Source organism: Marmota monax, unplaced genomic scaffold (assembly GCF_021218885.2).
Source record: "Marmota monax isolate L192 unplaced genomic scaffold, Marmota_monax_Labrador192_F-V1.1 WCK01_AAM20220418_F8-fsc00007, whole genome shotgun sequence".
Lineage (NCBI taxonomy): Eukaryota > Metazoa > Chordata > Mammalia > Rodentia > Sciuridae > Marmota > Marmota monax.
The window spans coordinates 23,355,309-23,381,667 of record NW_026692781.1 but is presented as its reverse complement, the minus strand read 5'-3'; the positions used below and the strand labels follow the sequence as shown (position 1 = coordinate 23,381,667).

The 26,359-nt window shown below is 38.0% G+C and overlaps 1 protein-coding gene across 1 annotated transcript; it reads left to right on the top strand.

The window, feature by feature from the left end:
* The first annotated feature begins 2,878 nt into the window (after positions 1-2,878).
* On the top strand, positions 2,879-25,857 carry Nemp2 (nuclear envelope integral membrane protein 2). Its single transcript, XM_046447491.2, has 9 exons — positions 2,879-3,081; positions 11,702-11,817; positions 14,746-14,977; positions 15,095-15,167; positions 16,295-16,388; positions 17,216-17,330; positions 19,199-19,424; positions 22,700-22,876; positions 23,675-25,857. The coding sequence occupies exons 1-9, from the start codon at positions 2,991-2,993 to the stop codon at positions 23,811-23,813; spliced, it is 1,263 nt and encodes a 420-aa protein (XP_046303447.1). The 5' UTR covers positions 2,879-2,990; the 3' UTR covers positions 23,814-25,857.
* Positions 25,858-26,359: the final 502 nt, after the last annotated feature.

The window sequence follows — 26,359 nt, the reverse complement described above, 5'->3', positions numbered from 1 at the left end:
TATTCTTGCTTCCTTTTAGGTCATTTTATTATTCCATTTTATCTTCACTATTAATTGATGAATTACATTGCTTTTTAAGATAGTGTAGTGTTTGGTCTAGGTTTTTATAAAATGTTTAAAACACAATTTATTTAATAGTATTATAGAAAATAAAGATTACTTCCATGCTTTTTTAAAAAATATATATATTTTTTAGTTGTAGTTGAATACAATACCTTTATTTATTTATTTTTATGTGGTGCTGAAGATCTAACCCAGGGCCTCACACATGCTAGGCAAGTGCTCTACCACTGAGCCATAACCCCAGCCCGACTTCCATGCTTTTTGATATTATAAATAATGCTGTGATTAATATTTCTTTCTTTTGTTTCACCTACAATGGTGTCTTTGTTTTTAAGGGTTAATTTACAGGAGAGGGATTACTGGTCAAAATGCATGAATTTTTTAAGGATTTTGTCACGTGTTAAGTTATTCTCCTGAAATGTTGCACCAGTATATTCCCTCTCAAAAGTTTTTCTACTGGTTCTTCTCTCTGATCACAAACTAACCATGGAGCACTGTTAAGGAAACTCTCAGGACCACATCAATAGTGCCTGTAAATGTTCAGCATTCTCTTTCCCTTTCTATTGTGCCCATAAGTTCTTGTGGAGAAGGGTGCTTAAGTACAGAAAACCGTATTGGGCCTTGGCAGGTAGTAAGATGATAAGAAAGGAAAGGGAAGAAATAGGGGGAAAGGGCAGCCTTTCCTAAAACCTTGCTACCCAATATCTGGTTTCTCAGGCTGGCAGTCTTGTATCAAAGATGAAGTAAAAGCCTTTAGTATTAGTAACTCCAGGTACAAACTTTGATCAGCTCTCTTCCCTTAGATGAATTACTTTCTGTTTTCTCATTTAAAATTATTATATATCAATAATATGGGTAATAAATAGGGAAGAATATATTTTACAGATACTAAAATGCATTTTTCTCTCCTTTTAACTTATCTGAAATAGGGATGTATCATGCACTGATGATTTTAAAGTTATTTACAACTGTGCATTGTATTGTTTTTTCTTAGTGGTTGTGGTAAGCAGAATTATAAAAATGATCCTCCAGTGACACTTCTTCTTATATGATCATCTATTCTTCAGTGACTAGAACCTATCCATGCAATGAAATCTCACTTCAATAAAGACCTATGCTATGTAGCAAAAGAGAAATTTCCTGATAGGCCTGTGGGAACCATCAGTGCCCTGAAAGGCAGTGAGTTTTTCTGGCGGGTGGGCAAAAGGGGAAGTCAGGAAGATTTATAGCAGAACAGAGATTTGAAGAGATCAGAGTCTGTGTTAGTCAGCTTTTCATCACTTTGACCAAAACACCTAATAAGAACAAATAAGAAGAAAAATTTGTTTTGGCTTATGGTTTCAAAGCATTCAGTTCATGGTTGGCTGGCTCCATTCCTTTGGGGCACAGGTGAGGAAGAACATCATGGCAGAAGAGCATGGCAGAGGAAACTGCTCAGCTCATGGCAACTGGAAGCAGAGAGAGCTGGTCTAGGTTTACAATATAAATCTTTTACTTATTATAATATAGTTTCATGTACTATGAAATTATTTCATGTATAAGAACCTTACTATATATAGTATAAACATTTCTCTTTCATCCTTTGAAGTATTGTTGTCATACATTTTAATCCTAAAGATATAAATCTCAACACATTGCAACTACTTTTGCTTTAGATAGTTGTCTTTGAAAATGATTAAAATAATTTCAAAGTTTTATTTCTTTTCATTTTTGTCATTTCTAGAGCTATTTATTTCTGTTTATAAATCCAAATTTCCATCTGCCATCATATTCCTTCTGTGGAAATGACTTCTTTTAACATTTCTTGTATTGAACGGCTTCTGGGCATTGGAGAAAACAACATTTGTCTTTGTTTGTTTGTTTTTTAAAAAGATATTGTAGCTGGGTATAGAATTCTGGATCAATGGTATTTTAATCACTTTGCATAGTGCCATACAAAATTAAGCCAAATCAGAATGAATGTGGTTAGTTGTCAAAGCGCTGTCTTGCATGAGCCAAGTGCATACCTTACCAGGGAACTTTAGGATTTAAGAACTGGATATGGACTCTGGTGTTTATTTGGAGGCAGATCCTAAGGGCCAGACACTGAGAATTCAAGTAATGATGGCTTTAAAAAAAAAAAAATCATTCCTGGAAGAGTCCTTTACAAGAAATTTTCTGAACTTTTTGAACGTCATATACAGTATACATATGGTGCCAAGAAAACGTTTAAGGGCAGTTGGCTAAACCTTCCTTTAGGCCAGGGAAGCCTAATCTACCCTATTCAAACCTTTAGAAAAAAATGAAGCTTTAAGTGTTTTTAAGATGATTTCTGACACACTGGGTTCTCTAAGGAATCTCAGCACAAGGCCAGAATTAAAGAGAAAATGACTTCTTGTTCTACTTGTGTGGGATATTAAATTACATTAGTGGGTTTCTAGGGCCTTGAAGGTCTGTACTTAAAGACCAACCACAATTTATATATTCTTTTTTTTAACATGTTGAAAGGTAAAACAAAATAAATTGGCTTTTATTTATAAAAAGGGGATTGCTAGGGCCTTCTCCTTTCTGGGTCGTCACGCACGGGCTCTTGGAGACCTGGGCCCCCAAATACCACAGGTCACGGATCAGTCTTGTTGTAGGAAACACTCACGGACAACCGGCTCCCTTTTTGCAGCCTGCTTCCGGGTACCAGACGCCGAGGCAACACAGCCTGGGGCGAAGGGAGAGGTGGGTGGCTCCGCGAGAACCCGAGGAGGCGGGGCTCCGCCGCCGCCCCTTGCCGACTTCCCGCCCCCTCTCCGGCCCCGCCCCCTTTCCGGCCCCCTCCTCTTTCCGGCCCACTCCTTGGCCCCTTCGGGCTCCTAAGGGGCGCGCTCCATGTCCGCCGCCTTGGGCGGAGCCGGCCCCTAAGGGCTAGGGCCGCGCGGAGCCGGGGCCGCGGCGGGATGAGGCCGCCTTCGGGGCGGTGGTGGCTGCTGCTGTGGCTGCCGCCCCTAGCCACGCTGCCCGCGGGCGCCGAGGACGCGGCGTTGTCAGGTAACCGCGGGCACACGCGGCGGGCGCACGCTTCCGGCTCAAGGGCGCGCTCTCGCCTGGCGGGGTGGACGCTCCTCCCTCGGCCTCCGGGTCACTCCTGGGCGCGGCCTACACTAGGGCGGGGCTGCCTTCCCGCCCTATTGGGTTCCCCTACCCTTTCTGCTGCCATTTGGACATTTTGTGATTTGAGGAATAGAAGCAGCCGCGCGGTTCAAAGCCTGGCTCAGTTTTTCATTTTACAGAAGCAACGAAACTCAGAGATGTTTTGTCCAGGGTCACACAGCTACTCACTGGCACAGCTGGCCCTAGACTCCTTATTTTCAATACGGGGCTTTTTGTACAGTACTTCAGTTTATGTCTAAAATCTTGTTATATTTATAGCCATTTCTTTAAAACTCAAAAGACTAGAGAAGAAAAGAGCTTCAGCTTTAGAATGGGGCCGAAATCCATCTACCCTGACTGTTGTGACCCTGGGTCACGGACGATGACAACCCGCAAGATGATGGCAGTGTTTAATGTATGCCTGGCGTATGGGAGAAAGAACTGACAGCATCACGCAGTGTTGTTATAGGCAACCCCGGGAGTGCTCTGAGGATTCTGGCACAGAAGTTAGAAACTAGAATTCTGTCTCTATAACTAGTAATTTGCCCTGAGCTCAATGTTTGTTTCATTTAACATCCTTGAAAATATTTCCTGGATGTACTGTCCACCAACTTCCGCTCATTGCGTTGGGGCCATTCCTGATTGCAAGGGAGGCTGCCAAGTATGTTCTCTTAGCTGAACTCCAACCACTCAAGATCAGGGTTATTTATGTATTTATTAGCATCTTTCACAGCTGTCTAAGGGTAGGTAGGTATCTTTCAGTGAGTTACACCTTGGGGAACTATATATACCAGTTCTCTTTGTGCTAGGTAGTGTTAAAAGTGCTTAAACTGCAAAAGAGAAATTTAATATTTAATACCCATAGAAGTCCCCTTGGGTAGTTACCATTTATATACTCATTTTATAGATTAGGAAATGAAAAAAAAATAAAACTTCTGTCTAAGGAGGAGAGTTTCTTGTTATGGCAGCAGCTAGAAAATTAGAAGTAGCTCTAGACCAACACCCAGAACCTTGAGCTCTAATTGAGTTATTACATTTCATGCAACAATTGTGGTGTGTAATCTTGATCCAGGCACATAGTCTTTATACAGTTTTCTCAACAGTAAAATGAAGTTGTTTTAGTGCTGGATAGTTTCAGTATTTTCTTCACTTTTATTTGCCTCAGTGAAACCAATGTTTTTGAAGTTCTTGTGTTGTTATACTTGGTGGTAAGGGTTCTTAATTTTACTAATCAAAAACATACATAAAGGATTACCAAGGCTTCTATTCTACCTTCAACTTTCAGGATGCCCACTGAGTTGGTTAAATTTTAATCTGCAACTAAGAAAATTGGCTACTTCTGTTGCTATCTAGTGAGGCTTGCCTTTGCAAATAGGCTTTCAATGTGAATAAAGAAGCATCCACTGTCCTGTGCTGCATTAGACTAAGTCTAAGAATCACTGCTGCTCCAGGGTGTTCAGTGGTTGAGAACTTGTCTCGCATGTAGGAGGCGCACTGGGTTGATCCTCAGCACCACATTAAAAAAAAATAAAATAAAGGTATTATGTCCATCTACAACTTAAAAAAAAAAAAAAAGAACCATTGCTTTTCTAAAAGACTTTGGTTTTATGAGGAACCTCAAGACGAAATAGTTGGTAACCTAGTAAACACCCTTGTTCATGGGGGATATGGTCCAAAACCCTAGTGGATAACTAAAACCCGAAACAGTACTGAACCCTATGTACTGTGTTTTTTTTCTATATATACATACCTATGATAAGGTTTAAGTTATACAATTAGCACAGAAAGAGAATAACAATAGTAACTAATAGATTATTATAGCAATATACTGTAATAAAAATTATCTGAACTTATGAATTGTTTACTTCTGGAATTTTCCATTTATACCATTTCATAATTTCAGATCACAGTTGACTACAGGTAACTGACGCCTCAGTAAGTGAAACTGCAGATAAGGGAGGACTATTGTACTTTCTTCTGTAAAGTAGGGCCTATCTATAACACTAGAAGCTTGTATTTGATGATACTTAAGGTTCCTTCCTGTTGTAAAATTTGGTCTGTACACACACACCCATCTATGAAATGGAGAATATTCAGACTAAAACCAGCTTTCTGTCACCCCATTTGGAAGAAAGAGGCAGTTGGCACAGGAAGCACAGGTAGGTAGTTGTCTGGCTGAGAAGAAAAAAAACTTCAAGCTAACAGTCGTCCGTAATTTGTAACCAGTGGGTGAGGTCACAAGAAACCATGGGTTTCCTGAAATGAAGTTCAGGTCATAGAAATGGCTCCCCAGGCCTAGATTATACCAGTAAGTCTCTTCATATTCACAGCTTCCACATTCATCCATGCAAAGGAAAATCTGTACCTGGCAGTTAAAACCAAACCTGAATGTACGTTATCATCAACTCTTATTTTCAGTTTCAAGTTTGAAAAACAAAATGGGTTAATAGAATAGAGAAGTTACCTTTTCAACTAATACCTTTGAAAATGTGAATTTTAAAAAATTAAAATTAAAAATTAAAAAAATTTAAAAATAAAAAGCTAAGCAAAAAAATCCCCAGCTACATCTGCAACTGTTTGCATTTGAACTTTTTTTTTTTTTTTATATAGTAGATGCACACTTTTTTTAAAAACATTGATTGAGGATCAAACCCAGTGCCTCTGGGTTTGCTAGGCAAGCACTCTATCAACTGAGCTACACCCTAGCTCACATTTGAACTTTTTACTTTTTGTTTTTTCTGCTCTTCTCCCTCTCCTTCTTTGCCAGCCGCCCCCCCTTCCCAATAATTACAGGTAAAATGGAGAAAATGGCAGCATAATGTAACAAGCACATTTATATATATTATTATTCTGTTGTAATTTCATTTGAGGATAGGTTTTTTTTTTGTTTTTTTTTTTCCATATGAGAACCATGGAAGGTTAAGTTAGGAGAAACATTGGTGAAATATTTTTTATATGGAAGGCGGTTAAGATCTGCTAAGATTTGAGAAGTGTTTGTGTTTTTTATTCTTAGAATATTCTGTAAGTAGGCTTAAGTACACCTTGTTTTTTTCTCAAGATTCAAATGAATATTTTTACCATTATGTATGGACAAACTCTTTAACTTAAATATATATGTAGTTGTTTAGAAAAACTAATAAAGGACAAAAATATTAAGGAGAAATTTGAAATTTAACTTGTTACAATGGGGGATATTGGGACTGTGGCTGTGGCTCAGAGATAGAATATAGAATGCTCGCCTAGCACGTGCGATGCACTGGGTTCGATCCTCAGCACCACATAAAAATAAATAAATAAAAGAAAGATATTGTGTCCAACTACAAATAAAAAAAATATTTTAAAAAATGGGGTATATGTAGCTGTCCCTTTTTAATATCAGATATGTATAATAGTACCCCCTATCCAGAGGGGGAATATACTGTTCCAAGTCTCCCAGTGGATGCCTGGAACTGCAAAGAGTACTAAAACCCATATGTGCCCATACATAATATTCCCTCATACATAATATTAACAATAAAGTTTAATTTATGAATTAGGCACGGAGATTAATAACAATAGCTTCTAAGAAAAATAGAAAAATTATAACTATATTATAACAAAAGTTACTTAAAACCTATGAATTATTTCTGGAATTTTCTATTTAATATTTTTGGATTATAGTTGATCATAGGTAACTGAGACTTGAAAGTGAAACCACAGGTGAAGGGGAACCACTAATGTCCTAAAATTATATTCGTTGGATGTTTATAAATTGAGTGGTATTTAAAATGAACTGAGGGATCTATCTGATTGGTTCTGGTAATCCTGACTTGAATCCTGTATTAATGTAGATAACTAATGCCTAGAGAACCTGCTGAGAATTGCAGGGAGTTAAGGAAGATGGTGCTCATTCCAAGGTGTAGAGACCAGCCTTGCCATAGGAAGGATGACATTCAGTGTTGGTTCAACAGACCTTCGCAAGTGCTTGGAAGATGTGGCAGAGCTGGGTTGGCCCATGCTGCCAGATCTTTCTCCTGATCTGTATCAGGTTTGAGGAAGTGAATATCGCGGTAATGGAGCACCCTCCAGGGTGAGAACGTATTTTAATCTCAAGTGTAATCAGTGGCTGTCAGAGGCACATATTGTTCCCTTCTGATTAAATGATTATCACATTTTTATATTTAAATTCCTAGAAATTCTTTTTCTTTTCCTGGATCTCATTATAAAGGGATTGTTTTTATGATCTGTCTGTATATATTTGCTCTCAGGAGGTTCTGTTTTAGCAAAATAAACCAGCAAAAGTTAGGGCTGCACTAATGAAGGCACCTGCAGTAGCACCATAATGTTCAGTGTCAGGGCTTAATTGGTAATAGAGTTCAAATAAATCAAAGTGGCTATTTTTTTCTATTTCATATCCTCAAACAATGAAATTTCTGTAGAAGATGTTTACAGAAGGGAAGAGAAGCCTAAGAAAGATATGACCTTTATAATCAATCTAAGGTAGAAGAATCTGGTCTCTCTAGGAAGGCAGTGGACCAGCTATGAAAGTAAACTTGTCACAGCCACCATTTCATGTTTTGTCTGGTTAGCCCATGCCTATGGTTCACATGGGTGAACTCACTTCAGGCTAGGTTTGTAGCTTCTTGTGGCTGAGTTTCTGGTCACTTAGATGTTTAGGCATTCTGTGTGGGTTGACTAAGGTAAATTCACCTCAGGAGACCTATGATGAGAATGGAGGGCAGCCAAAGGACACCATGAAATACTGACACTTTGTCTCTACTCTTTTGGGCATTGTGTGAATTCCACATCAGCTTCATCTCTATGGCCAGAGGCTACCTGAGAATTTCTGGGGAGGCAACATACTTTTAAATAATGTACATTTCTTAATCTGGAGGTGGAAGGAAAATTCAGAGCAAGTTCTTTTATTCTAACCAGGAGGTCCCTTACACAGATGGACAGCGTATGAAGAAAACAAAGCCAAGATTAATGCCACTTCTTGCTTCCTCTACCCTCAAGTATCTGGTGAGGAGCAAGAAGATGTTCCCTAACCAGAGGCTATTAAGAGTTATAGGCTCAACCCTCTCCTTAAGGGTACACCAGTAATAAAGTAGGTAGAGGGAGGTGTAGCCTGTGGCTTCCAACAAGGCTGGAGAGGGTGTCCTGCTGCATCAGGAGTGCTAACTGGCACTGGCCAAGCTCTTAACCAAAATTGGTTGGACTTTCTGTGGCTGGACTATACCCATTCAAATAATCCTCTTATCCTCTTAAATTGCTAAACACGCACACACACACACACACACACACACACACAACAAATATTTTAAATATTTAAGTGCTGTGGAATATGGTAATGAAATGCATGCTGTCCCAAAGTCCACAGGAAGACAATATGAGCCAGTAAATCTATTTGTATTATGAAAACAATAAAGAAGAATCAGAAGAATGCAGGTAAAAGTGCTTGGGTGTGCAAGATTAGACAGTGGATCAGAGAGGTCCTTCCTAAGAATGTGATATTGGAACAAATACACCAGTTATTGGAAAGTACAACCTCTGCCAATATCTAGAGAAAGAAGGTTGGTTGCAAATGAAAACTGAAGCAGGGTGAACTAGCACCTAGAGGAGGATCAGTGGGTTGATGTGGCTGGAGCAGCTGAGTGGGAGGAAGGTTGAGGAGAGAAGGTCATAGGGGTACTTTTGTCCCTGGAAGGGAGGTTAAATTTTGTTATCATGTAATAGGAGATAAAAGATCTTTATGCTGTTTGTAGAATAGTTTGTGGAGGAAATAGTAGGGCACTTCTGGAAGCAGGAGGCTGCTACTGTAATCCAAATGCAAGATAAAATGTGACATGGATAACAGAAACATTTACTCCCAAATTCAAACAATTGCATTAAATTTGAATAGCATTATGTTGCTCTTTGTTAAAGAGCTACAGGGATCAAATGATTTAGAAGATAGTCTTAGGATCAAATGCAAAAAACTTCATTTTAAGGTAGCACTTATTTACAAAGCTTAGGCCCCACAATGAGTATTTTCTCAGACCTCTAAAAAAATGGAACTCTTCTGTGGGAATTGATTCAGCCCTTGAAGTAGTAGGCTTCACTAAGAGAGGAGTTATAGGGAGGGTCCTGGAGGCATCCCTAAGAAAAGTGCCCCTAGCATTGAGTACATGTGATATTGAAATAACTGGCTAGAAGTGAATATTTCTATAATGTTCCGGGTCTCCTGAGACCTCAGTTCCTTCATTTCCCTCACTGAACATACTCCTTCCAACATCAGTAGATCCTCTCTTATCTTTTGACAATTCCCAATACAAAGTTCTTAACTCTAGCTACCCCATTTAACCCTGGTTCTGGCTAAAAGACCCCATAGGATGCTGTGCAGAGGCAGAATGTGGGATGGGGAAGGCCAGTCCAGAGACCTCCCTCTCCCTCCTCTGCTGCTTACCAGGTGAGGGCTTAAGTTCTTGCAGTTTTGCGCTGTCTTCCTGCCTAAACCCAACTGTCAGCCCTTCCCTGCCCCAATCTGCTCTTCCTCTGCCACTGCCCTTGGCCAGGAGATGGGTGCATCTCAGACATGCTCAAGAATGTTTCAGCATAGGCTGCTCTGGGTGTTCTAGCATTGTCCTTTGGGCTCTTGTGCACAGATAGACCATACAAGAATGTATTTTTATTTTATTTTCCTGTATTTAACAGAGAGCTTCTCGAGCTTCCTTCTTGTGCTGTTTTAAAGCCTAGCTCTTAACATGGATTCCTGAGTTTACATCTCAGGCTCTTAAACTGCAGAATTGGTTGATATATTTTAAGATCCATGCATTTCATCATAAATTTAAGAATAAAATGAAAGAACATAACTGTCACAGGGGAATATCGTGGGTCCTCATACAATTTTACCATTTCATGTATCTTCCTAAGAACTCTGACATTCATGCTACTGTTTCAGGAGGCAGGACCTTCTCAGGGTCCTTTCCCCAAGTCTGTCTTCCCCAACTTCATGGTCCAATTTTTAATGCCAAGGATATTTCAAACCAGAACAGGAAACTATCAGAACTTATTCAAGATTATTCCCTAAATAGGTATAATTGTTGACTAATTATTGCTGGTTAACCACTCCTTCCCCAGCTTTGGAATAGCAGGTTGTTCTAGCTTCATTTTAGGTTTTTCTGTAGAAATAGCTGACCATACTTTCCTCAGAGGAGTGGGTATTGGATATCAGACCCATTTCTCTGGGGAACCAAGAGTATTTCCTATAGCTGTTTCCTATTTGGGAGATATTTCCGGTTTGATACTCTGTCTTAGATTCAGAAGAACTTACTTATTTTCACATCCAAACAGCAGTGGTCACAGAAGAATGACCCCCATTACTTTATTTATTTATTTATTTTAGCATTTACCACATTAACCTTCTATAATTACAGCACTTGTTTCTCCCCCTCCTCTCTCTCCCCCTCCCCCTCTCTCATATAGTTATGTAGTATCATAAGTGTGTGATTATTATATGTGATATGCAACATATATTTGTGTACATGCATACTCATATTTTTGTATCTGTAGCCGTCTCCAGCCAAATTTCACTTATGCTATGGACCTGCCCATTTTCACTTAATTCCACCAGTGAAAACTGGGTACATATTGTGTCTAGAATTGAACTCATCCCACATTCCTCTCACAAACATTGCTTCTTTTCTAGTATTTGTTTTCTGTAGAAAGGGCTTCACTATCTTTCCATTCACAAGACACCTTCATATTATCTTACTTCTTCACCCAATGAACCTCTAAAGCCTGTTGGTTTCATTTCCTAAGAGCTGTTGAATCTGTTATTTCTCCCTCCTCACTTAGTTCAGAGCTCCAGTAACATGGGCTCTTCTTTGATGTATCAGGTGCTTCCTGCTGTTGTTGGTGCCTGGAAACTTCACAGTGCCTTATGATTGGTGCCTTAACATTACCTAACCCTTACTGAACTGTTTAAGTCCTTTTGATTGCCAGCAGTTTCCTGCTGAGACTCTGATATTTCCTAAAATCTTTCAGTACTCTGCTTTCAGGATGAATTCACATTCTTTGTGTGAAGTAAGCACTGCTCGCCTCTCCAACAGCAAATGTTGAGATGTTTCCATGTATCCCTCCACAGGATTCTTGTTCCTATGCCAATGTATCAGTTAGATATCCCTCAACTGAACTACTCCCATGATTTCCTACATATTTGCCACCCTCAACCCCTGACTGTCTTGTTGCCTCCAATCATCCATTTGTATTTCACTTTTTCTGGGAAGCCACCCTTAACTCCTGGCCTCTGCTTCAGGACTGAAGACATGCTTACTCTCTATGCCTGTGTAGTGCCTTCCATGTCATAAGAGCCTTTACACTGGACTAGGATATTTTCTGTGTCCTGCTAGGTCATGAAGACCAAAGGACTAAAATTACCTTATAGAAGAATTTATTAGTCACAGAATGTTAAAACTGTTACTATCTCTCTTTGAATAATTAAAAAAAAGATTCTGGGCAATTAAATATTTAAGAAATTACATTTTTTTTAATCTCTTAGTTCCAAGATGTAAAGCTTTAAAAGAGATGGATTTTATTCAAACTTCTGAGTCAAAATGTTACTGCTACAATCAGAATTCCCAAATGGAGTGGACATCTCTGTGGTCATCTGTGCAGGTAGGGGTCTACTTTTAAATCATGTCTTAAGGACAGTGCATTAAAATGTAAGAATAAAAAGTACATTTTGTATGGCATGTAGCTGAGTGTCAGGATGAAACTGATTAGAAGATCACATAGAGCGGCTCAAGGAGCAGTGGTGTGGAAAGAGTATGTTAACTCCTCTGCCTACTTCTCCAGCCCCTTTCTAGACCACTCTTAGTGAATATACCATCCAAGTGAATACAGTGTTGAAGCTATGATATTAAAAGGAGTCATCAGAATAGTTTTATTGAGAAAGTATCATTAAGAAAGATTTCAATGAAGTGAGTTACCAAGAGGGTATCTGAGGAAAGAGTGTTCTAGACTGAGGGGATAACTAGAAAATTATTATCAGGAGGCACATGATATTGATTTATACTACAGATATATACAACACTTTGATCACTTTTTTAAGGTGGTATCTGCCAGGGCCTTCCACTTTAAAATTACTATTTTTCTTTTATTAATGAACGAGTTTTTCGAGGAGATAATTTGAGACTGTGTATATATTCTGTTCCTCATCAACTTTCTAGCCTCTAGGGATGCTTGCCTATCATCATCATGTTTATCAGATGATTTTCTGATTCCATTATTCTTTTTACATTCATTGGCATTCTACGAGGGAAGAGTTTTTCCTCCTTCTATTTATTAATTTATTTATATCCAGGTATTCTCATAAAGTGTCAAATTCATTCAATAGACTATAATCCATTACCTCTTTTGATACTCAAATTGTCCTAGATTTTGTGAGTATGGTACTCTTTCAAACCATCTCAGTATCTTTTTAACTTGTGCCTATCATCTCTTTGAGTACTACATATTTCTTCTTCTTTTTAAAATATTTTTAATTGTAGATGGACACAATACCTTTATTTTATTAATTTACTTTTATGGGATGCTTAGGATCAAACCCAGTGCCTCACACACAGGAGGCAAGTACTCCACCACTGAGCTACAACCCAGCCCAAGTTCTACATATTTTCTAGCAAACAAAAATGTTTCAGGCTTATGTTGTAGTTTCCTAGACCCAACCCTGCAATCATAATTTTTTCCAGGGTGCATTCAGCACTAGGTGTGTCCATTACTACTAGAATATCACTATCCTGTGTATGCATCCACACCTATATCCCTGCACATAAATCTGTTTCTATCTATCGGTCTACTTAAAACTATGAAATATAAAACATGGAGATATCAGAACTCATGTGAGTGATTCAGGGGTTAGGTTTGTTCTTATAAAAACTTGCTCTGGAGAGAACTCAGGGGTCCCACAAGACATCTAGCTTAACCCCATACAAAGCTTCTCTCTCACTGAGCTCCTATTAGACCCTATCCCTTAAAGGTTCCACCATTTCTCAGCACTGCCACACTAGGGGCCCAGCCCCCAATACGTGAACTCTAGTAAATACACTCAAGCCATATCCAGACTGTAGCAAGAACCAAGAGATGAGCCTGGGCCAGTCTTATATTAGGAGGTCAGAAAGAAGAAGGGAGCTAGCAGAGGGGAAAGAAGGAACAATAAGTGAAAAAGGAAGTGTCTTGAAAGCCCTAAGAAAGTAAAACAGGGAGAGGGAATGATAAGCAGCACCAAGTGCCAATGGTGGGTCCAATAAGAGGGCTACAAGTCAATTGTTAAGCAGTTGAGACATATGAGGGCACTAGTGATGTAATCAGGACAACCTGTTAGGGTGAAAGCCGGTTGATGTGGGTTAAAGAGAGAATGGGAAGAGAAGAACTGGAGACTGCAGGCATAAGCAACTTTTTAAAGGAATTTTATTGAAGTGAGAGGCAAAATAATGGATTCCTAAAGGGAAAAGTGGAGTCCATAGGAATTTGTTTTTCTGCTTTAAATGGAAAAAATAGCAGAATGTGGCATGTTCATAGAAATGACCTAGTAAAGAGGGAAGAAGTGCTCGTGAGGTGTACTTGAGTAGGGAAAGGATAGATAGGATCTGGTGCACAAGTCAGGGGCTTGCCGTTAAGGGAGTGTATTAATTTCCTCTGACAGAAATTTTCTCCCAACTTGTGAGAAACAGAGCATGTGCCCACAGATGCTGACAGATGGATGGATAGGGGAATAGGAGCTGATTGACATTCACTGCTGATTTCTTCCATTTTTAGTGAAGTAGGAAGGATCATCATCTGAGAATGAGTATGGGGAAGAAGTGTTGGAAAATTGAGTAGGGTGATGTGAATGCAGAGGGATGTGTGGTATGAATGACTGTAGCTTTTAGGTCCTACTTCAAGTTCACTGTCATGTATTCAAAGCAAGACCACTGTGCCTTTCCATAGCATATTTTGTGACACAAATGCAAGAGTGGAATAGATGCAGAGTTAGATTTTCCAGGTGAGTATGATAAATCAAGAGGGATACAAAGGAGTTAAGGATACATGGAAGGGAATGGCTTATGCATGGAATTTTGCTGGTAAGAAGGGACTTGAGTACATCCAAGGCGTAAGGATCAGGAGAAAGATGTTCAGGTCTGTATTGTAGTCAGGGCATTAAAAGAAGCATGAAATGTAGCACATGGAGGGGCTACAGTTTGATACAGACAGAACCAGGATGTGACTATAAAAGTGATTAGTTGAGGTAGGGTGGAGGACAACAGTATACATAAAATAGGGTTCCAGGAGCCTTTAAGGTCCCTTATGTGTCTCTTAATCACAAAGACTTGCTAGAAGAGAGGAAGAAATATCCACTTTCAAAAATGCCAATGTGTGTTTGGATTAAATGCAGATGTGTAGGATCCACCATTTGGATTCTGGGCTCAGTACATGACCATGTGCATCTGTGTGTTCTTCCTTCAACAAATGTTGGATTCTCCTTACTCCTCTGCTAATGTTTTTAGGAAGCTTATGAGAAATTTTTACTTCTGTATTTATGAATTTCTTTGCTTTGTTTTATAGGTGAAAATTACCAGTCCGGGCCTGCTCAGTATTGTATATATCACAGAAATGCGTAATTGCCAGTATCCAGAAACCATTCTGACTTTTATCAAATGTGTTATTCATAAGTTTTGGGCACCAAAAGAGTCTAATGAAATAACTATAATCATCAGTCCATACGAGGAAACCAAGTGCTTCTCTGTGAATCCTGTCAGGGAAATATTTATTTATACAATAAGAGTGAATCGAAAGAGTAAGTTTGTTAGTTACATTTGACTTTCTGGATTCAGTTTAAGTGACATGTCTCTTCTTTTACCAACAGTATATTGACACAAAATGTTTTTTGTGTGTTTGTCTTTTTTTATTTCAGTTGTGGATTTCAAACTTTTCCTTGTATTTGTGGCAGGCATTTTCCTTTTCTTTTATGCAAAGACCTTGAGTCAGTGAGTATTCATTTTTACATTCTTGACTTTGTGACTTAAATGGGTTATAGGTCACTTTCGACCCTATTGTAAATATTTTTACACCATTGTGCATTTTTGTTCTTGCTTTAGGTTTTGCAAACAGTAGGTCTGAACATAGTGTTTGAAAGATCTTTAAAGACAGCAACAGTTATTTGTATAGCATGGTATGTGTAAAGTACAAAGTGCTTTTGTATGCATTATTTTATGTGTTAACATATTTTATTAGATTTTCATAACAACTATGTGAACTCTGTATATTCTCATTTTATCAATGAGAAAAACAACATCCATCATCATACAACTGGTTCTTATCACGGCCCAGATTCATACTCAGGTTTTCTGATGCCAAGTGCCTCACTCTATTTCATTAGAGCTGCCTCCTAGATTTGTGGCTCAGATATATAAAGTTGAATATAACAAATATCTGACTCTTGAATAAGCATGTTATTCTGACATTTTCATTTCTTGCAATTTCATTTGTGAAAAAATCAATCTCTTTCCAATATTGCACTTTTTAAGTTTCTCATGCTAGTTAATATCCAGCATTTTCAAGCATTCTTAACATTGTTCATTTTTGAGCTTATCCTTGGTTCAATTAAATATGCTTAATGTCATCTACCAGCTTTATAAACCAGACAACTCGTATAGAGCAGGAAGAGTAAAGCTTGGACTCCACGGAGCTGGGCTGCAATCCTGAATCCTCCAGTTAGTGTATATTTGGGAAGGTCTTCTAATTTCCTGATGCCTTTCCTCCTCTATAAAACTTAGACATAGATAACTATAAATACATGTAAAACTCTCAGATAAGTGCCTGCTACCCGGCAGATGCTCAATTACTGTTGTCAGATCACATTCTGAATACATAAGATAACTCAGACATCCTGTTTTGAGTTAATGGAAAGTTATATACTATAAATTGGAAGATTGATTTCAAGCTATTTACTATAAATTGCAAGACTGTAAGAACAGGATTTAATTAGAGTTGCCCTCTGAGTTTGTCTTTCTTAGTATTCTTCATGGCTACTGTTGTCATGTTGAACATGGTTTTTTTCATACTGAAAGTGCTCTTGACATTTAAACTGACTTTTATCTGCTTGCCTTGACAGAAGCCCTGTTTTCTATTACTCTTCGGGGACTATGCTGGGTGTTGTAATGACTTTAGTCTTTATACTACTGTTGGTGAAAAGATACATTCCAAAGGTAGGCATGATATGTGTCAATAAATAAAAAATGGAAACTGTAGTCTGATAGGTGTAAAATACTAATCAATTTATTTATGTTATTGACAGTTCCTAATTCAAACAATGTTTCTTCACTATATTACCTGACTTTAAAATATAATATTTCTGGAGAGTTCATTTTATTTATTACTTTATATAGATTTACCTAAGTATTAGGTTATGGCAATATGTCTTTTGAGACCTTTTTTTTCCCTAGGTAGTATGTATGTGGTTGGTTGGTTGGCTTTCTGAGTGATAGGAGACTGATTCTGTGATTCTATATTGAGAGAAAATTTTATCTTGGCCAAACTTAGGACTCTCATGATGCTGAATCTTGGGGGCCTTGTTAATAGCATTGCTGTATCTGGGGATTTATTCTTTATTATTATTTCTACAGCACACCTTCAAAAGCATACTTCCCTGAACTTAGTTGAGGATAAGTAAATAGTAATCCATGATGGTAATGTTGCTATTACTCTGGTTAAAGTTTGCAACAACAGCAGTATTTTGAGATAAATTTGTTCTTTTTAATAGTGTTTCTCCAATTTTATGTGCAAAACCACTTGGGGACCTTGTTAAATTGCAGATTCAGTTTCAGCAGTCTGAGAGCCTAAATTTCCCATAAACTCCCATGTCATGCCAATGACGCTGTTTTGTGGACCATATTGAGTAGCAAGACTCTAGAGAGAATCTTGAGATTGGTTTTAGCTCAGTTTGATGTAGTTGTAATACAAAGCGTTTGTTTTCTTCTATTTTTACAAGAATGAATGAACCAAAAAATGTGTTATTATTTTCTTCCACACACAGTATAGCACCTTTGGGGCTCTAATGGTTGGTTGTTGGTTTGCTTCAGTTTATGTTGTGTGCCAACTGATGGAAGATCTCAAGTGGCTGTGGTATGAAAACAGAACATATATGTTTGGTATGTAAGAATTAAAAACAGCACTTTCTCTTACTGGTGAATCTGTAATTACTAGAAGCCTTCTTTTGACGTATGTTTCTTTCCAGCATCTGAATTTTCATTTTGAACTAAAGGAGGTACCATTAAAAATAATATTTTATTTATTTTATTCCCATAGTTGGTAATTGAAATTCATTTGGATCCCATTTTAAACAGTTTTTCCTATAATCTTTCTTAATTTTCTATGCTAATGATCAAAAGAGTAAAAAAAAGTAACTAAAAAGTACAAATTAAAAAAAAATGCGTGCACACACACACACGCACACACACACACACAGACACACACACAAAGTGTCCCTTTTGACTGTGTATGCTTTTTCTTAATGTGAAAGGTGAGAAATGTGAAAGGTGAGAAATCCTTAATATAAATGACTAATAAAAAATTGACTTTTTGGAAACAAAAGCTAAAAACAACATTTATTTCCTTTATTCATTGTACAAAAAAAACCCCGTTTTGTTTGTTTTTATTAGGAAATAATGGACAGTAGGAGAACCCTTAGCATCAAATTTCTCACATGTTTACCACCCCTAAGAAAAAAGCAATTAATATTTTGTTTTACTTGAAATTTTTATGTTTTTATCTCATTTTCTTTGTTAACATAATAAGATATTTTTAAAAGTAAATTACAGATAACATGGTAGGCTCCTCTAAATTCTTTTCTATTCATCCTAAAAACAAAGGGCATTTTGGGGTGAGTTGCTGGGGATTGAACCCAGGGCCTTATGCAGGCTAAAACTGAGCTATACCCTTAGTCCTACTATGGGTTTTTAAAAAAATTTAATAATTACAAAAAGTCATCTATTACTCAGGCCATGTTAAAATTGCCCAGTCACCTTGATGGCTCGTTTGTATAAACCAGGATATAGTCCAGAACCACAGTTTGTATCAGTTATGTTTGTAAATCTCTTACAATTCATAGCAATTCCTGTTTTCATCACAGTGGTGTGCTGAAGACAGCAAGCTAGTTGTTCAATAGAATGTCCACTTTCTGGATTTATCTAATGACTCCTGTGAGGCATAATTTTTTTTTTTAATATTTATTTTTTAGTTTTCGGCGGACATAACATCTTTGTTTGTATGTGGTGCTGAGGATCGAACCCGGGCCGCACGCATACCAGGCGAGCGCACTACCGCTTGAGCCACATCCCCAGCCCCTGTGAGGCATAATTTAACTTGTATCTCTTTCTCCCATATTTCCTGTAAACTAGAAGTTAGATGTGAATGTTTGGTTACATACAAATTAAATGCTTTTGGTGGGATATTTAAGAGGCAATATGCACTTCACATTGGATCATAACTGGAAACATAGTATTATATAGTTACACATAGGCAGTGATGCACTAGATTAGGCGGGTGATCATCTGATCCCTTCACCAAAAAATTACATTTTCCTTTTGTGACTTGAAGATTAAAAATAGGGTTTATAGCAGTCTGAATTCTACTGTAACTTATTTCTGACCAAAGCAACCATGATAACATTTACCCATCTATAACATTGGGCTAAAATAAAACATGCTTAATATATCACTATTATAATGACCATACATCCTGTATTATTTTAAAAGTCAACCTAAGGGCTGGGGATTTAACTCAGTGGTAGCATGCTTGCCTAGCGTGTATGAGGCCATGGGTTCAGCATTGCAAAAAAAAAAAAAGGCTAATAACTAGCTGTATACTCCACCCCCGCCCTGCCCCAACCTTCAATGGAAAAAATAAAATTAAAATTAAAATCTCACAGATTTTACTTTTAAGTCAAGGCTTTGCCAATATTTTTACATAATATTTCAAATTCAGATTTACATTATTATACCTTCCTCTGCTTTTCCAGGCTATGTTTTGGTAGTTGGATTTTTCAGTTTTGCTGCCTGCTACAAACATGGACCCCTTGTTGATGACAAGAGCAGAAGTCTTCTCATGTGGACCCTACGGCTTCTCTCCCTGGTTCTAATCTATGCTGGTGTGGCCGTGCCTCAATTTGCTTATGTAGTCATGATCCTCCTTATGTCCTCTGGGAGTCTGCACTACCCACTGAAAGCATTCAGTTATGTGAAGTGGTGTGTAATCTTTTTTTTTTCCCATAAATTTGACATTTTGAGTTCTGGTTTTGTTGTTTGGGGGGATTTGTTTTTATAACATGTGATTTTATTTCATAATTAACTACATTTACTCTGGAGATAACACTTTGAGAGAGGAGAAGGATAGAGAACTCTAATCATCTCATCCCATATCCATTTCTTGTCTTCATTAATCTTTCAGAGGTGCACCACCACTTACAAAGTAATTAGAGCTCACTTGAAATTTACTAAAATCATTGGCAAAATTACTTGGGCTCTGGGTTACTAAAGATTTCTTCTTTTATTCTGCATTTCTTTTCATTAAAGCCAAAGACTGCTTTAATGTATTATTTGTGCTTGTGAGATAAGAGTTAGGAAAAAGAAATTAATTGTAAATAATTGAAAGGTGTTATTCAGTTGATTGCATTAAGGACTTTTTTAGGTTTTAAGTTAAGGCTTAAGGCTTTTCAAAGTACAGAAGGAAAGACATGGCAAATTCTGTTGTCAAAGCTTTTGTTATGTCTGTCTTCAGTCATAGAGTCTGAGATCTGTTTTCATGTCAGGTGCACAGATGGCGATGGTCCCTGTATAGATGTATGTCTCTTTGCCTTTTAAGTGACAAAATAGAGCTTGCCCAAGGACTAATGGATATAAAGAAAGTTCAGGAATGCTTTCCTGCAGGAAATATCACTGAACTGAATCTTAAATAATGAGCCAAAATAGCTCAGTGAATAAATGTGCAGGGCTTTCCTGACATAGAGAAAGCCCCATTTGGTGTCATCATGAGGCAGTAGCTATCAGGGTAGTTAGTGAGGTGGGCAAGGGCCAGATTAAGGGGCATCAGCAAGCCATGCCAAGGAATCTAGTCTGGTTCTGTACATTGTGGAAGGGTTTACTGATATGCGGCTTAGTTAATCTCTGTTGCCTAACCAGGAATTATAAGTTCAAATGGTTGAGGCTAGGGAGATACTGTGCCAGACAGAGGTGAGGCAGTAGGGTAACCCTGAAGATGGTGGGAAATTCTGCAGTGTACCCTTATCAAAAAGGGTACACAGTTACCACTCAGCTTGAGCTGATTGTTGCCTTGTGAAAATATGGATTCTACATTGAAGATATTCTAGAAATAATAGAACACTTCTAGAAATACTAGAAGTGTTGTTTGGGATTTAAATGTGACTTCTTAGGATTTTTAAATATTGGCAGTTAATCTAATTAAAAATATATTCAACAGGGCTGGGGTTGTGGCTCAGAGGTAGAGCACTGCCTAGCATGTGTGAGGCACTGGGTTCGATCCTCAGCACCACATGAAAATAAAATAAAGATATTGTGTCCACCTATAACAAAAAAATAAATATTAAAATATATATATATATATATATATATATATATATATATCTCTCCAACAAACCAGAATGTACTCATGTGTTAGTGGGATGTGGCCCATGTGTCTTCTGGGACAGAGGGTGGATAAAAGGGGAGGACTCTGTGGTAGGAAACCCGTCCTCAGGTATCACAGTGGCTAGGTAGGCACTGATGAGGACAAGGAGTAGGAAGTGAGACTGGACTGGAAGAGGAAGTTAATAGATGTTTACCAAATTGGCCACAAGGAAGGAGATTCTATGGTGATACTTAGTTTATATATGTGGTGACTGCATGTGTGGCAGTGTCACAGGGTTAAAATGCACCAGTGACAGGACAGGCTGCCTGCACAGAGTGGTGGAGGCCAAAAGGCAGCAGTGCCAGTGGAGGGGTTGACACTGAGTGACTCTCTCTGCCCATCTGCCCAAGGTAGATAGTGTCTGGGATGACCAGAGGTCCCTCTATCACTCTACAGCTTCCAGATCCCTGGCCCTTTGCCGGGCTTGTGGCCTAAGGAACCCAGGATGAAATTCCTTCCTCCTTCCCTGTAACTGTCCACCCACCTGCCAAGAGCAAAGTGTGTCCCTGCACAATGCTTCTTTTATACACTTACTGTGTGTTCAATAATGATAAAAATGTACAACAGACTCTCAACTTTAAATTCTCCTAGTAAATTATTATATGAAAAATTAGGGGATATTTACAGGTTAAATAAACCAGAAATAATACCCTGATTTTTTAATAGTACTTTCTAGTTTCTAGAGTTGTTTCCATATAGTTTAATGATAAATGATAACTACTCTTTTGATTATCTTTATTGAATACTACTATAGGCCACTTACTATGTTAACTTCTTTACTACCCAAAATAGTCATTTAGTCTGTAATGACTTCATGAGGTAGATGTTACCGCTCTTATTATTTTTATATGAGCAAAATAGACTCAGATCTGGTAAGGAATTGCCCAGGTTCATGCAGTGAGTAACCTCAAAGCCAGGACTCTGCCCCAGTCTTCTGGCTGAGTCCAAGGTTTTTCCTTTGGGAAACCAGGCCAGGGCTTCAGAAAAGGAGAAGGAAATAATGTCAGTGGTTCCTCAATCCAGCTCATTCACTATCAGATGATTTTTAAATGGTAAAAGATTTTTGAGATCCCAACCCTTAAGAAAATATGTTTTTTAAAACCTCCTGATAATTCTGATGTTCATTTAGATTTGGAAACCCCTGATTAAATTAAATTTAAAAGCACTTCAAAACATTTTTAAAAACTAATTGATAAATATCATTGTCCTTTTTATGAGATTATTAGATACATAAGTGTTTAGATGTCTACATTTTATGAGATTTGGGACTTTCCTGGTTGGAAAAAGAAAATTCCAGTCATGAGCCTCTTGGCATGTTGTGAAAGAACTAATATAAATTATTGTACATAAAAGACCTTTGTGCGATATTTGCTTTCTCTAGGTTTAGTGAGAATTACCACCACTAGGTGGAAGTGATAACCCACAAATGCAGCTTCTTGGTCTAAAGACTAAGGAGACCATTGGGTCTCCTTAAAAGGACATCTCAAAGGCTGGCTTCTGTCAGTGTGCAAGAAAATCAGCAGGCCAAGCATAAATAAGTCAGACTTGTAATTGTCTGATTGTGTGAGTAGAATTCACCAAGGAAGAAAAGGACAATTAACATTCTGTGTCAGAAATTGCTTCTGAAGGGCCTTAGGACATTATTGGATAGTTCAGGAAGCAAAAAAGCAAACATCAGGCCCAAACCACATTTTCTCTATACCTCAATCATTAAGGACAGTGGAGAGCATAGTCTACAGGGCCTTAAGAGGGATTACTATTCCTAAGATGTATAGTTTTCTAAATCCTGAGAATTGACTTGGGCAGGAATCTAGCAACCAAATGCCACATGTTTTAGGAAAATGAAGCCGTGGTTTACACCAGGACAGCCAGTGGTTAAGTGTCTTACTGAAGAGGAATATAGGGAACAAGCTGATGCTGAAACAACCAGCGCCCTGGAGGAACTGCGCAGAGCCTGTCGCCGGCCTGACTTCCCATCCTGGCTAGCCATCTCCAGACTCCAGGCTCCTAAAAAGTAAGCTCTGCTCAGCTGATCTGGCCACAGCTTGGTTCAAATTATTTTAAAATTATAAGGTTGTCAGCAGCTTGGGAGACTGAGGCAGAAGGCAAGTTTAAAGCCAGACTCAGCAACTTAGTGAGACCTTGTCTCCAAATAAAATATAAAAAGGGCTGGAGATTTGACTCAGTGATTAAGTGCCCTTGCCCTTGGTTCAATCTCTGGTTTAAAAAAAAAAAAAAGCCGTTTTTGAGAGAGGCACTTTAGTTTAGAAACAGACTACTTCCCTGGATCACAGATGATGAAGTCGATAGCAGTTCTCTTTCCTCAGTACTATGACTTCGCAATAGAGCTGTTATTGTCTGAATAAATATTGATTTGATGAGAGTTATTGATATTAAAATAATTAATAATAAATTTAAACTTACAAAAAATAGGAAAAAGGGCCGGGGATATAGCTCAGTCATAGAACACCTGACCAGGGTGCATAAGGCCCCAGGTTCGATCCCCAGAAGTACAAAAATAATAATAAGAAGAAGAATAGAAGGAATTAGCAACAGGAGTGGTTGGTTGCATTTGGCTGCCCTGGGTGCTCATAAGTCTGTCTACTTCTCCACTGTTTCCCTGGATAGCTGTCTCTAGGAGGATTGCATAAGCCATCTCCCTGTTTATACCAAGAGTGTAAATGTCATCCTCTAGTGACGCAGAGTCAAATTTAATTAAAGGGATAAGAGACAAGGGTGCATGTTTTCTTAGAAATAAACCTTTCTGTTTGTTATACCACTAACTTTATTTACAACATTAAACACTTACTAGATTTGCAGAGTTTGTTCTTGGAGCAAGCCACCTGTCACCTGAAGAAATCCGTCTGCATGAAGAAGAGTATGGCCTTGGCGGTGCTTTCTTGGAAGAGCAGCTCTTTAACCTACAGACTGACAGTCTACCTGCAAGTTGACTTCATTCTGGCAAGGAAGTGAGTAAAGGGCAAGGATGCAGTTAAAGTTGGGCAAAAGGGTTTTAAGGAACAGTGGAAAAAGCATGTGTTGTGGAGAAAAGCCATGCTGGAAAGGAAGACTAACCTATATTTAAGGGAACTTGTTTTCCTAGTAAGTTCTGCTACTTATTGTACTGTAGGTAGCCAGCAAGATTCTGTGACAGTTCATTGCCACTTACCTTGAAGTCTTTCATTAGGAACAAGGGAATCATGTTGTTCTTCAAGGGACCAGTAAGTATGAACAGGTGACTTGTCAAAACCAAGGCACTAAATCCTTACTCCCCTCAACCTGGGCCAAAAGACTATTACTCTTCCTGCATTCCATCAATACCAGTGATGGAAGAGACCTGAGATATACTGGGCCTGTGCTTTCTAAAGTGTGATCCACAGGATAGCAACAAGTGTTTTAGTCAGTGAAAGGATTCTGAGGTTAACTAAGATTGATACAAAGTTAGGCAAGTATATTGTAGGGCTTCTCCAGGGCCTTTAATGATACTAATGCACATTGTAAATCTCCTAAACAAGGAGAAATTGTGTAGCAGTTTCTGCCTTAATTTGATCACAGAACCCTTTTTTATGAGATTAATATTCCTTAGAACACATATTTGTAAAATGCTAATAATGGTAGAATTGAGGTTTGAGGAGGTTATATAACTCATCCAAGACCACAAAGCTATTTGAGGCAGTGCTGGTAGAGCTCCAGCCCCAGTATGTCCTAGCTAAGGTAGAAGACTTCTTCAGACACAAACTCAGGGGCTATCTCCCTACAGCCTAGTTCTCACAATGTTGACATCTTTTTTTTATTTTTAAATAATGTACCTATTTAATAACTGTGATAAAGATAAACATTTGAAGTTTTGATAAGATTTAGATATATGTGTGGATTAGAAATTAGAATTACTTTCTGTATTTTTTGTATGTTGAAATTGAAGAAAACCTTTTGTGAAATTTGAGATTCATTTTTAAAAATTGTTCAGCTGTATACATTTGTAATAATTTTGTACAAACAGATTTGTAATATTTTTTACAGAGAGCAAATGTTTGTTTCTTGATTCATGATGTTAAACTCCAGAGTGAAATGAGCAACTAACTAAGCCTTAACCCTAGCGGAATGATGCCAAAACAAGTTTGAGATTTGAACACAGCAAAATAATTTATGGGTTAAGATGTTGTTAAGTTGATTCTCTTAAAATCAAACTTTGGCCATTTTTACTGTGATGAGATTATCAGGAAAAGGGTAACAGGGAAGAGACAGAGAATTTTGTTACTGTAACTTTAGTAAAGCTTTTCTAAATTATCAAGTAAGAATGTACCTATTATTTGGAATTTTCTAGATCAATTTTCAAATGATATTTCCTCTGTGAGGCAGTATGTCAGTGTTTACAGGTCTGTTTTTGCCAGACATCTTAAAATATAAAGAACTGTCTCTTTAAAAAAAAAAGAAAGAAAGAAAGAAAAAGAAAACTAGATTCAACTTATGCCTTTATATAGACTTTGATTTTTTAAAAACTAAAAAACATATCATCCATTCTGTTTTATGATAACTATTTTATAAGTATTAATAAGGGATAAAAATATTTTTTGTTAATTTAATCTTATTTTTTTATAATTATATTTTATTGATGATGTATTACAAACATATCAGATGTATCAATTCTTGTGCTCACTTAGTTCACCTCCCAAGAGGCAGTTTTTATAGTACAGAAATGTGTGTATGAATCATGAACATCTGCTGGGGCTGCCAGGGCACGTCTCAGGTGGACAGCTGCTGGGCCCTTCCTGAGCCAGGTTGGAGAGAGGCTTCACTGGAAAGAAGCAGCTCCAAGTGGGCCAACAAGCCTGTGTAACCATCACAATAAAAAACTATTAACAAAAGAGAAAAAAAAAAAACAATAATCTTCAGGATATTGTTCCTCATGTTCACTTTTAGAGGAAATTATGGATTTGTCAGTTTCTGTTATGTGAGTACTGTGAGAAGCTAAACAATTAAAAGTGTTACTCGTGATATTTTTGGTGTATTTATGTTGTTTTCTTTTACTTTTGTGTTTTATAGTAATGATCACAATTTTAATTCCCATAAAGCAATGTACAGGTTTTTCTCTCCTTGCCTTCTTTCCTTCCTTTCCTGTCCTATCTCCCCTCCTCTGTTTCTTCTTTTTAAAGATCTTTAAGCAGTTCAGATGACTGTTCAGTAAAATGGCTATACCCATCACAGGTGGTTTAGAGTTGGTGGGTGCGTCATGCCATCCCAAGTGTGTAATTGTGGAGTATAACAGAACCTTTGTCGTGTTCTTGCTTATGCTCGTGCTTGGGGCCTCACAGAAGTTCACTGTTGTTAGCAAATTGACTATTTGACACCAAATGGTGGGTGAGAAACGCCGCTGTCTGGCTGGGCACAAATCACGAGACACTGAAGCAGGAACAAACTTTATTTTTGAACTGCAAGAAAAAACCTCACACACGCTCCTGGGGAATTCTCCCGAAATCCACGCGGGGCTCGTCCAGGA